Source organism: Microtus ochrogaster, chromosome 15, assembly GCF_000317375.1.
Source record: "Microtus ochrogaster isolate Prairie Vole_2 chromosome 15, MicOch1.0, whole genome shotgun sequence".
NCBI classification, from domain to species: Eukaryota; Metazoa; Chordata; class Mammalia; order Rodentia; family Cricetidae; genus Microtus; species Microtus ochrogaster.
In genome coordinates, this window is record NC_022017.1 from 4,919,653 (window position 1) to 4,934,758 (window position 15,106).

The 15,106-nt window shown below is 44.5% G+C and overlaps 1 protein-coding gene and 1 pseudogene across 1 annotated transcript in view; both read left to right on the plus strand.

Annotated features, from left to right (window-relative positions):
- Cers5 (ceramide synthase 5) overlaps positions 1 to 5,737 on the plus strand; it is a 31,021-nt gene extending 25,284 nt beyond the window's left edge. The window contains 7 exon segments of the mRNA XM_013348629.2: positions 310 to 402; positions 1,498 to 1,626; positions 1,724 to 1,830; positions 2,604 to 2,760; positions 3,566 to 3,577; positions 3,579 to 3,674; positions 4,908 to 5,737. Of these exon segments, the coding sequence (XP_013204083.1) occupies positions 310 to 402; positions 1,498 to 1,626; positions 1,724 to 1,830; positions 2,604 to 2,760; positions 3,566 to 3,577; positions 3,579 to 3,674; positions 4,908 to 5,123 (810 nt within the window). The 3' untranslated portion in view covers positions 5,124 to 5,737.
- Positions 5,738 to 14,093: 8,356 nt separating this feature from the next.
- On the plus strand, positions 14,094 to 14,582 carry LOC102002932 (annotated as a pseudogene).
- Positions 14,583 to 15,106: the final 524 nt, after the last annotated feature.

Consider the following 15,106-nt stretch of genomic DNA (forward strand, 5'->3'; position numbering starts at 1 on the left):
ATAAGGACATCTATGTCTGTACCTTAAAAGTCTCAGGGAAATGAAAGACCTGGACTAAGGCAGTTCTGTCCAGAATTTCAGATACTGATGAGATTGTGGTGTCTGTGTTAACCTTACCTCACTCTAGAAGTGAGAAGCAAGATGAGTTTACAGGGACGCAAAGGAAAAGGTCGACCTCTTATACTGATCCAGTCTCAGCTGTTGCAGATCTTGGGAAACAGTGAAGAGGAAAAGGAAGAAAGAGTGTGGGTGCTGCTGAGATGGGTGCACCTGCCTAGCTGCTGTTGTAGCTGCTCTTTTCTCTTCCAGCCGCTCTCAAGAGAGCTTTATTACTATTACATCATGGAGCTGGCTTTCTACTGGTCTCTTATGTTCTCTCAGTTTATAGACGTCAAAAGGAAGGTAAGTTGTCAGCCCCTCGGCTGCTGTCTGTCGGTCACTACCATCATCACCGCGCACTCTGCCTCATGAGAGTGGCTGTGACAGAACTGTCACTAGCTTTCCGTGGTGTTTCCAGAAGTGAGACCTAACTAATGATGGACATTGTTTAAGGTGGTCAGGGCAGAGAGGAGAACAGCAAGGCTGTGGATCAATAAGCATGTTCCTTCTTTCTTTGCTCTCCTGTTCCTCTCTATCAAATTACCCATAATTAAACAGAACTTAGGGTACCAAGGTCCAATTCAGAAAAAGGCTTGATTTTAGAAAACAAAAATTAATTCTTCCAGGTAATTTTGTTTCTCTGTGACTATAGCCCCTGACAGGAGCTCTCTAAAGATGAAACGTTGGTTTTGGCTCACAGTTTGAGAGTTTCCTCCATCTTAGCAGGGAAGGTGTGGCAATAGCTCAGTTCATGGCCACAGGAGGAGTGGTGGGACAACCAGGAGCAGGGAAAGTGCCCTAGGAGACGCTGGCCTGGTGTAGCCTTCAGAAGTCAGCCCCTAACCTGCTGCTAACTGGGGCCCACCATTCCGAAGGCTCTGCAGCCTCCCAAGGTAGCTCAGCAGCTGTGCAGAAGTCACCTAGAATATGAGCCTGTCGGGGAGGACACTTCACAATTAAACCACACTTCTAATAATTATTTGTATGATATAAAATATATATAACTTATATAATGTATAATATGTGATGTGCAAATAACATAATAACTACTTATTTTATTTATAAGACTAAGTTTTTTTCAGTTTTAATTTGACGTGTGAACCCAAGGAAAAAGAACTTAAACCCAAAAGCCGGAAGTCTTTGCAATTAGATGAACTGTTTAGCTAATAAGCAGTTCTCTGGGACTTTTAGGGTTAATTTGGTTATGTGTCATGTGTGAGTTCAGGTGCTCACAGAGGCCAGAAGAGGGTGTCGGATCCCTTGGCACTACAGTTACCAAGCACTTGAAAGCTACCTCACATGGGTGCTGGAAACCAAAGTGATGTTAACTGCTGAACTAAGGGAGCTTTGGGTGGCAGGCATTCGTCCAGCCTCTCCTTTGCTGCCATTTCTTCCTAGGACTTCCTGATCATGTTTGTGCATCACTTGGCCACCATTGGGCTTATCGCCTTCTCTTACATCAACAACATGGTTCGAGTGGGAACTCTGGTCATGTGTCTCCATGATTCCTCAGACTTCTTGCTGGAAGTAAGAGCCCAACTTGCTGCTTCATCTTTCCTCTCCCTTTCTTGACCTGTGAGAACTGACTTTTTCCCCAACTCAATTTTTTTTTTCTTTTATCCAGGCTGCAAAGCTGGCCAATTATGCCAAATATCAGCGGCTCTGTGACAGCCTCTTTGTGATCTTTAGTGCAGTCTTTATGGTTACACGTCTAGGAATCTATCCATTGTGGTAAGTGCTCAAGGTGGTGAACTGTGACAGGTATCTAATGATAACTTTTTGCTAGCTTAGTTTTTCTGTTCTCTTCTTGCCAGTCAAGCACTAAGAACCTTAGTGCCCTGCCTTTTCCTTGACCTAGACTGACCCTTTGTGGACCCTTACAGGACCTTGGCTGCCTTACGTAGTGTTTCTAGTGAGTCAGGGTGTGTGTGTTATTTACTCCTGGCTTCTCTTGCTATTTCTGCTGCAGTCTTCAGTCTGTGCTTAAGTCACTATCACTCCTTTGCCCTCTTTTGCACTGGCTACAGGGATTCCGGCTTTTCTTGCTTTGATCCTGCTGTATGCCCCTTCCTCCTCCTGACCAGCACAGGCATGTGCACGCACTTCTCTTCTATACTCATTACCTAGACTACAAACCTAGTGACTGTGCTGGAAATTGGCTTAGTCTCAGCAAATCAACCACTTATTGCTCTCTGTCTCTAAGAATCTAAACCATTCTAGGGTTTGATTATAGGCCTATGGCTGTCCCAGTGTTGTGAAGCTGCATATTTGAAGTGATTAATAGTAAGTTACCCCATCACTTCCTAAGATTCCATTTCTTCCTCTTATCTCAGAAGGTAAAAACACATTAGGCTCCTGTGTTTACTTTTATTCCCCATGAAAGAATATTCCTGTTATTGCACTAATGTAAAGTGTGCAGAAGAAGCCCAGAAGACTGTCCAGAGGACTCAGCTTCCCTCTGTCTAACTGGCCTCTAGAGCCTGACTGTTGTCTCTTCCTCCTAGGATTCTGAACACAACCCTCTTTGAGAGTTGGGAAATGATTGGGCCCTACCCCTCCTGGTGGCTCTTCAATGGCCTTCTCCTGATCCTACAGGTTCTGCATGTCATCTGGTCCTACTTAATTGCACGAATTGCTTTTAAAGCCTTGATCCGGGGAAAGGTAAGACCATGTAGGAGCATGGGTATTATGCAGCAGACCTAGGGACCCGCAGTTATAGGAGCAGCCCACAGTCAGGCTAGGGATGCAGCTTAGTCACTAGTGTACTGTGTGAAGACCTGGCTTTGGTTCCAGTACCACATAAACCAGGCCTGGTGCCATATGCATGCCAGCAATCCCAGTGCTAGGGAGGTGATGCAGGAAAATCAGAAGTTCCGGTCTTTCTTTGCTACAGTGAGTTTGAGGCCAAACTGGAATACTTGACACCCTGTCTCAAAAATAAACAAAAAAGAATGGCTATCGATGGAGAACTGCAGATAGAAACTGGAAAGCCAGATGCTTGGGATGTCTCGGAACTGTGAGGTAGCTCACTAGCTGTTCTAAGGTGACCATGCTGCAATACACAAGATTGGTTTATATTAGGAACTAAACATCTGCCTTGCTCACTGTTTGGTTTTTAGTGCACAGAACACAAAGAAAGATACCCCTGCCTTTTAGGAGAGTACACCTAGCTAACTCCAACCCCAGGAGGCACCATTTAATGACAGGACATAATTGAAATCTGCAAGTTTTAAAGCAGACAGACTGTCAAGCCAGAACGCTGTCAGTTATGCAGAATTCCAAGTGGGTCAGGCTCTGCTAGAGATGTTAGTTCCAGACTGCACAGATGATGTAACCTCGGTATTTATTATCTCTTGTCATTGTTCCTGATGGCTGTGATTGGTTTCAGGACTTGTGTGGTGCACCTATGCATCTTGTTGTAGCTCCTGGACATCTCTCTTCTCCTCCGCCTTTCTTTCCTGACTAGGTGACATACCCAGGGAGGACTAGACCCAGACTCTGTGCCTTCTGCTCTCCTTTCAGCTCCTCCCTCTTTTCTATGCCTGCTGGGATCTGCACAGTTTCATCCTTTGCATGTAAGTGCATCTGTGCTTCTAGTGTTGAGAGAAGTACCTGTCTGAATGGGTCCTCCTTCCCCCTGTCCTTCCTGGTCCCATCTGTCTTGGTCTACTTCCCGCTGTCCTTCCTGGTCCCATCTGTCTCGGAATGTGCTCACTTGCCCAGCTTAACCTACGTGACTGTTGTTGACTGGATCTGAAGTTATCAAAGTCAAGGACTAAGTCTAGTCTTTAACGTGTTTTGCTTTTGAGCCTTTCCACCTCAGGTCTGGAGACATTCTGCCCTCTGGTGGAAATCCCCTAGACATCAGGTGATCACAGCTCCTGATCAGAGTTCAGAGTCAGCAGCTGCAGTTACTGCAGTCACAGAACTCGTCTAAACAAATGTCCTTCCTTTGTAACAACAGCTAGAACTGTGTCCCTCTCCACAAAGCTTCGTAAACAGTGCTGCATTGCTGCTTGTGTGTTAAAGGGTCATCGTCCTCACACAGGTTTCACTGGTTCCCTCTCCTTTTTTTAAAAAAAAAATATTTATTTATTTATTTATTATATTATGTGTATAGCATTCCTTCCACTTGTGCCTGCAAGCCAGAAGAGGGCGCCAGGTCTCATTACAGATGGCTGTAAGCCACCATGTGGTTGCTGGGAATTGAACTCAGGACCTCTGGAAGAGCAGTCAGTGCTCTTAACCTCTGAGCCATCTCTCCAGTCCTCCTCTCCTTTTATTTTATGGCCCAGTATTGTGCAGAGCGACTAATTGGAAAATGCATCCATAATCTAAACCTTTCATTTGAAAATAACAAAACAAAGAGCACATGTAAAAGGCAAAGTCAGCATCAGGAAAGCTCTCCGAGAGCACTGTCTCTCCACCATTCTTGACTTTACAGTGCCTAGGGATGCCCAGTAATAGCAGAACTACTGAAAACGTGTCATGGGTCAGTATGGGGAGTAAAGCGGAACTCGGGATAACCAGGGTGGATAAATGCAGTGCCCACGGTCATCAGAGGTAAAACCATGACAGCGGTCGTAAAACCATGACAGCGGTCGTTTGTGTTGGCCTTCCAGTTCTTTGTGGTGGAAGAGGGAAAATGTATTCAAAGTGGCACCCAATGATTTAGGTAATATTTTGAATCAGCTGTCACCTGAATGTAGGCATAGATCAAAAGCTATGCAAAAGTGACTTTTCTGAGGTTGGTCCTGTGAGTCTATGGAGAGTAGCATAATTACTGCCTTTGGTCCTACTCCGCTCAGGTGTCTAAGGATGATCGCAGTGATGTAGAGAGCAGCTCAGAGGAAGAAGAAGACACCAGCCACACAAACAACCTCTCTGGCCGCAGCTCCAGCAATGGTGCCAACTGTGTGAATGGCCACATGGGAGGCAGCCACTGGGCTGAAGAGCATGGGACTTATAAGGCTGTTGGCAACCCGCTCTTTGGGGCCTCCCCACATCTGCAGGCCTGCGACTAGATGGACTGCAAGGCACTGAGGAGGATCAAAGAAACAGTTTCATGTTTTAAAGAAACTCTGCTGTTTTGTATTTAATGCCTCTAGTCCTTTCAGTAATGTTATTTGCTCTGTGTTTGTATGTGTTTATGTGTTTGTGCATTGTGCATGTGGATGAGTTTCATCTACAGGTTTGGGGCACAATTCTGGACCACTAGGCATGGCCTAGTCACTTCTGAACCCACCTCAAACCAGCGTTGGCTGTCTTGAATTACGCTGTTTGTCTCCAGACCATCTGCGTCCTTGTCCCATGGCTCTTGAGGCAAGTTCCTGGTCCATCTAAATAAATGGTGCCACCAGATCCAGCTCCAGACCTGGGGAACAGTTCTTCTGGAGCAGGAAGCGGTGCTTCACCTGATACCCAGGACCACTGTGGCCTCTAGCTACATCTCCTTCCTACCATCCAATAGCGACAGGGACAACTACTCATGCCCTGCTTTTTACTCACTGGTACGCAGGGAGGGGGTGGAAAGGATGAGCTGAGGTATGGAGAGCAGCAGCCACTAGGTGTGCTGAACGGTTTTATACTATTGTTTACTCTTCTGTAATTAAAGTGTTTCAACTCTTCTCTGTCTTTATCTCTTTAGTGACTGTCATCAATGCCCTGGTTAAATTTGGGGTTATTTGTTTGGAGACAGGGTCTGTGAGACTGGCTTCAGACCCGACAACCTGCTGCCTGAACCTCCTCGGTGCTGGGCTTACAGACATACACCATAAGATTTTCTCCCCAGGGGCTGGAGAGATGGTTCAACAGTTAAGAGCACAGACTGCTTTTGCAGGGGTTTGGTTTCTAGCACCCAGCCATATAGGGCAGCTCAAAACTGCCCATAACTCCAGTTCTGAGGATCTGATGCCTACTTTGGGCTTCACCGTCACCTGTATGGGTGTATACATATACATAAAGTAAGTTTTCTAAAATAATTATTTCTAATTCAAGAAAAATTTGGACATCAAAATTTTCTTTCTCTGCAGGCTAAGAAGAATTAGCCAAAATGGCTACATCTTTGAGCTTTATGTCTTAACAAAAAAGTGAGGGGCTGGAAAGATGGCTCAGCAGTTAAGAGCATTACCAGCTCTTCCAAAGTTCCTGAGTTCAATTCCCAGCAACCACATGGTGGCTCACAACCATCTGTAATGAGGTCTGGTGCCCTCTTCTGGCCTGCAGGGATACATGCCGACAGAATATTGTATACATAATAAATAAATATTTTTTTTAAAGTGACATGTTTAATTGGTGTGCTGGCTACTTTTATGTCAGCTTGACACAATAATTATCTAGTCATTTTGGAAAAGGGAACCTTAGCTGCGAAAGTGTCCTAACTGTATTGGCCTGTGGGCAAGCCTAATGGTGCATTTTCTTAACTTGATTGATGAATGGGGGGAGGGAGGACACACTCAGCCCATTGTGGGTGGGGTCATCCCTGAGCTGATGGTCCTGGGTGCTGTAATAAAGCAGGGTGAAGCCTGGCAGTGGTGGCGCACACCTTTACTTTAATCCAGCACTCAGGAGGCAGAGGCAGGAGGATCTCTGAGCTCAAGGCCAGCCTGGTCTACAGAGTGAGTTCCAGGACAGGCTCCAGCTCCAGGGATATTTGACATAATAAAGCAAGGTGAGCAAATCATAAAGACAAAGCCAACAAGCAGCTCCCCTAATGGCCACTGCATCAGCTCTTGCCTTCAGGTTCCTGCCCTGTGTGAGTTAGTGTTTGAGCACAGCAGCAGAAGCTCTAAGACAAATGGCCACAGCAGCATTGCTCAGCAGATAAATGTAACAACCAAAGGAGAGTCTGGAGAAGCTAAGACACCCTTAGAACACCTGTTCTCACCACAGAGCCAAGGGTATGCCATGTTCTTCTCTTTTGTGTTTTAACCCATGGATAAAGTAGTCCTAATCCAGATTTTTCTCAAGGAGTAATATTCCAGAATAGTTTTCTGCTTGGTAGTCATTTAAGTTATAAAAATATCTCTAGAGAGGGCCGGAGAGATGCCTAAGAGGTTAAAGCACTAGCTGCTATGACAGAGGTTCTAATTCCCAGCAACCATGTGGTGGCTCACAACCATCTATAATGAGATCTGGCGCCCTCTTCTGGCCTACAGACATACATGCAGGCAGAACACTGTATACATAATAAAATCTTTAAAAAAAATTCTCTAGAGGCTTTATGTACATGGTGATGGTGAAGAAGGTTGAAAGTGCTGTATCAGCCTTAGTGCTTGTAATTGAGCACTTGGCTGAAACATGATTTCGAGGCCAGCCTGAGCTACACAGTAGAGACTTTCTCACAACGAAGAGGAAATAGAGTGGGGTCAGGGAGTTTAGTGGTTCAGAGCATCTACTGCTGCTCTTCCAGAGGACCCACAGGCGGCTCACAAACATCTAGGGTTCCAGCCCCAGGGATATTTGACTTCTGGGCACACGCATATTTGCATATACCCATATACATGGTTAAAAATAATTAAAGCTGGGCGATGGTGGCACATGCCTTTAATCCCAGCACTCGGGAGGCAGAGGCAGGCAGATCTCTGTGAGTTGGAGACCAGCCTGGTCTACAGAGCTAGTTCCAGGACAGGCTCCAAAGCCACAGAGAAACCCTGTCTCGAAAAACAAAAAATAAATAAGTAAAAAATAAAAATAATAAAACAGTGCTTCACCTATGGGACATACTTTCAGTTCCAGCACTGGACACAGAGGCAAGCAGACTTACCTGAGTTTGAGGCCAGCTGAAGCTAGACAATGAGACACTAGCTTTTCTTGTTTGTTTTTGTTTTTCGAGACAGGGTTTCTCTGTAGCTTTGGAGCCTGTCCTCTTGTAGACCAGGCTGGCCTCGAACTCACAGAGATCTGTCTGCCTCTGCCTCCTGAGTGCTGGGATTAAAGGCGTGTGCCACCACCACCTGGCTTATTTATTTATTTTAAAGGAAATGGAGAAACCCTGTCTCGAAAAACCAAAAAAAAAAAAAATAAATAAAGGAAATGGAAAGGAATATTCTGGGCTGAGAAGACAACTCAGTGGATAAAAGCCTCATGACATGAGTTTGATCCCTGGGCCCCACATGGTGGGAGAGAACCAACTCTGGCAGGATGTCATCAGATCCTCCCACACACACACAAAGAAATAGGCATTGTAACTCACTAAGGTAGAGGCAGTGGCACTAAACATATAAGCTGCTTTTATTGGCTAATGAATAACGAATCTGGAATGGCATGCACAGGGCAGAATAGAGATAGGCAGGGAAAACTAAACTGAATGCTGGGAGAAAGAAGGCGGAGTCAGGAGAAGCCATGTGGCCCCACCAGAGACAGACACTGGACCGAACTTTGCTAGTAAGCCACAGCCACATAACAATACACAGATTAATAGAAATGCTTTAAGATGTAAGAGACAGCCTATAAGAAACGACAGCTAGGGCTGGAGAGATGGCTCAGTGGTTAAGAGCATTGCCTGCTCTTCCAAAGGTCCTGAGTTCAATTCCGGCAACCACATGGTGGCTTACAACCATCTGTAATGAGGTCTGGTGCCCTCTTCTGGCCTGCAGACATACACACAGACAGAATATTGTATACATAATAAATAAATAAATATTAAAAAAAAAAAAAAAAAGAAACGACAGCTAATAGGCCAAGCAGTGATTTTAATTAATACAGTTTTTGTGTGGTTATTTCTGGGGTCTAGGTGGCTGGGAACAATCAAGCAGCCACCTATTGCAAGACTTTAAGACAATCCTGAAGCCATTTTTGACAATTCTGAATCCTCTCAGCCTCTGTGCCATAGTGCTTCCCCTCCTCCCCTGGTAACCAAGGACCTAACAGCTACACTCGCATGTACTCAGTTCCTGAACAATTACCCATATACATATGCTTTGGTTCGGTCCTCTGGGAAACGGGGTCAAAATGACCTCTTACCTCATCTGACCTGGCAACAGCTCTCCAGTCAATTATTGGTAATAGCCCTTTCGAATAAGTCAATCACAATAGTCAAAGAACAACCACCCCTTGCTTCTGTGGCCCCTTTAAAAGTAGACTGTACCCGCTATTCGGGGTCCCTTGGCTTCCCGAATGCTGGAGGACCCTGTCATGACAGAATTAATAAACTCCTCATGCTTTTGCATCGGCTGTGGTGTGTGAGATGGTCTCTGGGGGCGACTCCTTCTCGGTGTTTGGACGCTAGAGTCCAACAGCCTCTGTAAGGTCCTACATGCACACGGTACACATAAACTAATGCAAGCATATACATATACACTATAAACAAATAAATGAGAAGTATTTGTTTACTAAGTCTTCAGAGATAAGGTCTCTCTGTGGCCCTGGCTCTCCTCGAACTGTATAGTCTAGGCTGGCCTCAACCTCTTGAGTATTCTGACTTCCACACGGATAAATAAGTGTGGTAAAACATTTTAAAAACCTCATGTTGGTCCTCACATTGTTCTACCTTACTGTCAGAACGTATTTGACGGCTGTTTGGATACGGTGTCTTTAAGAGCTCTGTGAGCCCCTTCCCAACACTCCGGACACTCCCCAGTTTATCCATCCACATCCACCTTCACATTCTCTTTAAATGTATTTTTTAAATATTTTATTTATGTGTATGGGTGTTTTGTTTGCATGTATGTCTATGTACTGTGTGCTTGCCTGGTGCTGGTGGCGGCCAGCAAAGGCCATCAGATGCCCTGGAACTGGAGTTACAGATGGTTGTGGGTGCTGGGACTCAAACCCCAATCCTCTGAAAAAGCAACCCAATGTTCCTAACCACTGATTCATCCTTTCCAGTCCCTTATTTTTCTCTTTTTTTTAAAATTTTGTTTGTTTGTTTGTTTATTTTTGAGACACGATTTCTGTGTAGCCCTGGCTGGTCCTGAAACTTTCTACATAGACCAAGCTGGCCTCAAACTCACATAGAGCCGCTTGCCTCTGCCTCCCAAGTGTTGGGATTAAAGCGGTGCACCACTACTTCCTGGCTGAGATACTACTTAAAAAAAAATCGTATGTGTGTGCATGTCACAGCACACATGTAGCAGTCAGAGTATAACTGTGGGTATTAGTACCCGCTTTTCACAATGCGAGTCCTTGGAGCTCATGTCAGGCCTGATGGCAGCAAGCACTTTTACCTACTGAGCCATCTTGCTGTCCCTTGACATATTTTGATAAGCTTAGAATTTAGACGTCTTTGATACAGGTCAGCTTTTCTACATTATATACAGATTATTTAGTCTTTTCTGTATTATGATGACATTTCTTTCACTCTGAAATATAAACACATCCTAGTCACTCTGTATGTTAAAGAAAATACGTATTTAAAATCCTACTAATCTCTTACTCCTTGAGATGGCTATTCTGAAGACGGTAGGAAGCTGGTGTTTAAACCATATGACTTACTGCTTGCTTCCTCTGGTAGACAACCCTACTTCACCCTGGTCAACACACGTGATCTTTATTGTTAGGACTGCATATGGTCACTTTTTATTTCTTTTGAGACAGTCTCACTGTGTAGCCAGGCTGGCCTGGAACTCTCAGAGATCCCCCTATCTCTGCCTCCTTCAGTACTGGAATTAAAATCAGGTGCCACCATGCCTGGCAAGTGTCACTATTTAGATATGCACAAGTTTATACCTTGGTCCAGGACATCCTAATACATCTGTTCTCTGTACAAACTGTACCTTGGTCCTAATCTGTTTGCTCTCTAACTGGTCTTTCCTGCTTCTTCCTGATGGGTTGGGCATTGCACATATAAACATCAAATAAAACGAAACCTTTAGAAAGTTGTACTTTTTTAAATATTTATTTATTTATTATGGATACAATATTCTGTCTGTGTATATGCCTGCAGGCCAGAAAAGGACACCAGACCTCATTACAGATGGTTGTGAGCCCCTTGAACTCAGGACCTTTGTTTTGTTTTTTTTTAAATAATTTTTTCTTAAATTTATTTATTATGTATACAATGTTCTCTCTCCGTTTATGCCTGCAGGCTAGAAGAGGGCACCAGACCCCATTACAGATGGCTGTGAGCCACCATGTGGTTGCTGGGAATTGAACTCAGGACCTTTGAAAGAGCAGGCAATGCTCTTAACCGCTGAGCCATCTCTCCAGCCCCCGAACTCAGGACCTTTGGAAGAGCAGGCAATGCTCTTAACCTCCGAGCCATCTCTCCAGCCCCGTACTTTTTTATTTTTTATTTTATTTTATTTTGCTCTGGTTGTACTGGAACTTGCTCTGCAGAGTGGGTGATTGATCTGCCTGCCTTTCCCTATTGAGTACTGGGATTAAAGGTGTATGCCACTACCACCCAGCTAATTAAAATTTTTTTTAAAGATGTATGGTGGGGTGTCTTGAGACAGGGTTTCTCTATGTAGCCCTGGCTGTCCTGGAACTCACTCTGTAGACCAGGCTGGCCTTGAACTCATAGAGTTCCACCTGCTGCTGCCTCCCCAGTGTTGGGATTAAAGGTGTGCGCCACCACTGCCCGGCTAAAGATTTATTTTTATGTTTGTGTCTTTTGCCTGCATGTATATTTGCACCATGTGCTTGCAGTGCCCATGATAGTCAGAAGAGGAAGTCAGATCCTTTATAACTGGACTACAGATGGTTCATTATTGACACAGGTGCTGGGAACCGAACCTGGGTCCTCTGCTAGAGAAAGAACTCTTTCTTTGGATTGTTGGGGTGTGCTGTAGCACAAATAATAAAAAAAAAACCAAAACCCAGAGACAGATATTGGGGATCAAGATGAAGATCAGAAAAGCAAAACTGCTAAGCCTTGGAGAAGTCTTAACTTCTACCAAGGCTGGGCAAGGCTACAGACTGAATCCTGAACCTGTCTCCTCCCGTTTCATATTCCCCTTTAGTGCTGGGATTAAAGGTATGTGACTCCTTCGTACTGAGATAAAGTTGTGAGCCACCACCACCTGGATATGTTTCTGCATTGATCTTGTGTACCCTGGGTGACCTTAATCAAGAGATCCATCTGCCTCTGTCTCCCAAATCCTGGGATTAAAGGTGTGTGACACCACTGCCTGGCCTCTGTGGCTTAGTTTTACCCTCTGATCTTCAGGCAAGCTTTATTTATTAAGACATAAATACTGCAGTCCTGACCCAGTCACAGAAGAAGCAAGATGTGACTGCCTCACTGAATAAGGTACCCAGCCATGTGGCTAACATAGACAAGAATGATGGGCTAATATAAGTTATAAGAGTTAATAAGACCGGGCGGTGGTGGCACACGCCTTTAATCCCAGCACTCGGGAGGCAGAGGCAGGCGGATCTTTGTAAGTTCGAGACCAGCCTGGTCTACAGAGCTAGTTCCAGGACAGGCTCCAAAACCACAGAGAAACCCTGTCTCGAAAAAAAAAAGAGTTAATAAGAAGCCTGAGCTAATGGGCCAATCAGTTTAATGTAGACCTCTGTGTGATTTCTTTGGGACTTAGCAATTGCAGGAACAAGGCAGGATAGAAAACTCAGTCAACAAATGGCGCCCACGTGGACAACTGTATCTACATAAAGCCTGAGAGAACTTGGGAAGTAATTCTAGACAGAAAAGAATAGAGTTAAGCATGACTTATTAATAGCAGCATTTTTTTCAAATGGGCTCTGCTTGCTAGAGGCAAGTGCTCTCATTTAAGAGAAGCTTCCTGATTCAGCTTTAGATGTAAAACCTTGCAGCTCTTTTAAGAGGTCCTGCCACAAAACACTTAAATGGTGTTGATGAAAAGCTGACTGCATGCCTTTTGGTTTTCAGCTGTAGTAGGAAAAAAGCTGGATTGTTTTAAAATGCCAGCTTTCTGGGCCATCCTGCCAGTGCAAACTCTGACTCTTTCAGAGAGGAGGTCCGGCTACAGAGCATTTGAGTGTGGTTTGTGAGCAAACTGCTGAAGCTTGCTTGCTGGCAGGGACCTTGAAATGCCATAAAGCTGTGGCAATTTATATGGCTACAGCCAATACCTCTGCCATAAGGCTGGAATCTCAGAAAGCTAAAGAATGGGCCATCAAAGCCACAGCTTTAATCCTAGCCATATTGCCTAGCAAATTAAAGACTCATGTGGTCAGAAAAAGAGTATACAATAGGGGCTGGAGAGATGGCTCAGTGGTTAAGAGCATTGCCTACTCATCCAAAGGTCCTGAGTTCAATTCCCAGCAACAACATGGTAGCTCACAACCATCTGTAATGAGGTCTGGTGCCCTCTTCTGGCCTGCAGGCATACACACAGACAGAACATTGTATACATAATAAATAGATATTTAAAAAAAAAAAGAGTATACAATAGGGCTGGAGAGATGGCTCAGCAGTTAAGAGCATTGCCTGCTCTTCCAAAGGTCCTGAGTTCAATTCCCAGCAACAACATGGAAGCTCACAACCATCTGTAATGAGGTCTGGTGCCCTCTTCTGGCCTGCAGGCATGCATACAGACAGAACATTGTATACATAGTAAATAAATAAATTTTAAAAAAAAAGTATACAATAAAGAGAGATTCAAAGACGAAGAAAACCTCTAAATGGTTTTCAGTGTGTTAAAAATATATGCAAGCTAAAGGTTAAAGTCCTTAAAAATAAAAAAGAAAGAGAGTAGTTGGGTGTGGTGGCACACACCTTTAATCCCAGCACTCAGGAGGCAGAGGCAAACAGACCTCTGTGAGTTCAAGGCGTGGTGGCACACACCTTTAATCCCAGGCTTTTCTGTTTCTTCAGAGGCGGCTCTGAGCGAAGTGGGCGAGTGTGAGGTAACAGCGTTTCTCCTTTGATTTGTGCACTCGCTGCCTGTTGCACCCATGTTTTATTTCCTAGGATGGTCGTGGTGAACTCTTGGGCTGGAGAGGGACTCAGAGAATGCATACTAGTACTAGTGTCTGCTACTATGGGAAAAGTGCTTTTAAATACAATGTCAGGATTGGGAACTCATCTTCAGGTTTTCTGTGCAAGTCTTCCTGGAGCCATCAAGAGGATGTCTGTGATGTTGCATACAGATGTGGGAGATATCAAAATAGAAGTCTTCTGTGAGAGGACACCTAAGACATGTAAGAATTTCTTGGCTCTTTGTGCCAATAATTACTACAACGGCTGTGTATTTCATAGGAACATCAAGGGTTTCATGGTTCAGATAGGAGACCCAACAGGCACTGGATGGGGAGGCAGCAGTATCTGGGGCAGGAAGTTTGAGGACAAGTACAGCGAGTATCTGAAGCACAATGTTAGAGGTGTTGTATCTATGGCTAATAATGGCCCAAATACCAACGGATCTCAGTTCTTCATCACCTACAGCAAGCAGCTGCATCTGGACATGAGGTACACAGTGTTTGGAAAGGTCACAGATGGTCTGGAGACTTTGGATGAACTGGAGAAGTTACCAGTGAATGAGAAGACATACAGACCTCGTAATGATGTGCACATCAAGGGCATGACTATCCATGCCACCCATTTGCTCAGTAGCTAGACAGACACTTGGCAAGCTCGTCACTGGAACACGCCCATTGTTCTTTATCCAGTTCTGATTATGTCAGAGATGGAGGTCCTTCTGGTATTTACAGTAATGACATCTGTCGGGGAGGCCCATAGTGTTCGCCCCCCAGTTGTGAGCATATTCTGTACCAGTACTGCTATTCAGTGTTTAAATACAAAGCAATGCCTTATTAAAAAAAAAAAAAAGAAGAAGCCTGAGCTAATGGGCCAATCAGTTTATAACTAAAAAAAGAAAAAAAGGCATAAATATCATATAGTGTGTTTTTGTAATGTAGAAGCTTATAAAATATATGGCAGGTACGGAGGGAGATGCAGGGTGTAATCTCACACCTGAGGAGCATAGGCAGAAAGGTCAGCTGGGCCCACACAGCTAAGTGAGACCCTGCCTCAAAAACTAAGTAACAAAAAGAAACATATGGTTCATGGTAAGCAAAGTTCTAAAAGGAATGGGGGCAGGAATCTCTCCTTTTGGTGAGGCTTTTTTTTTTTTTTTGTTTT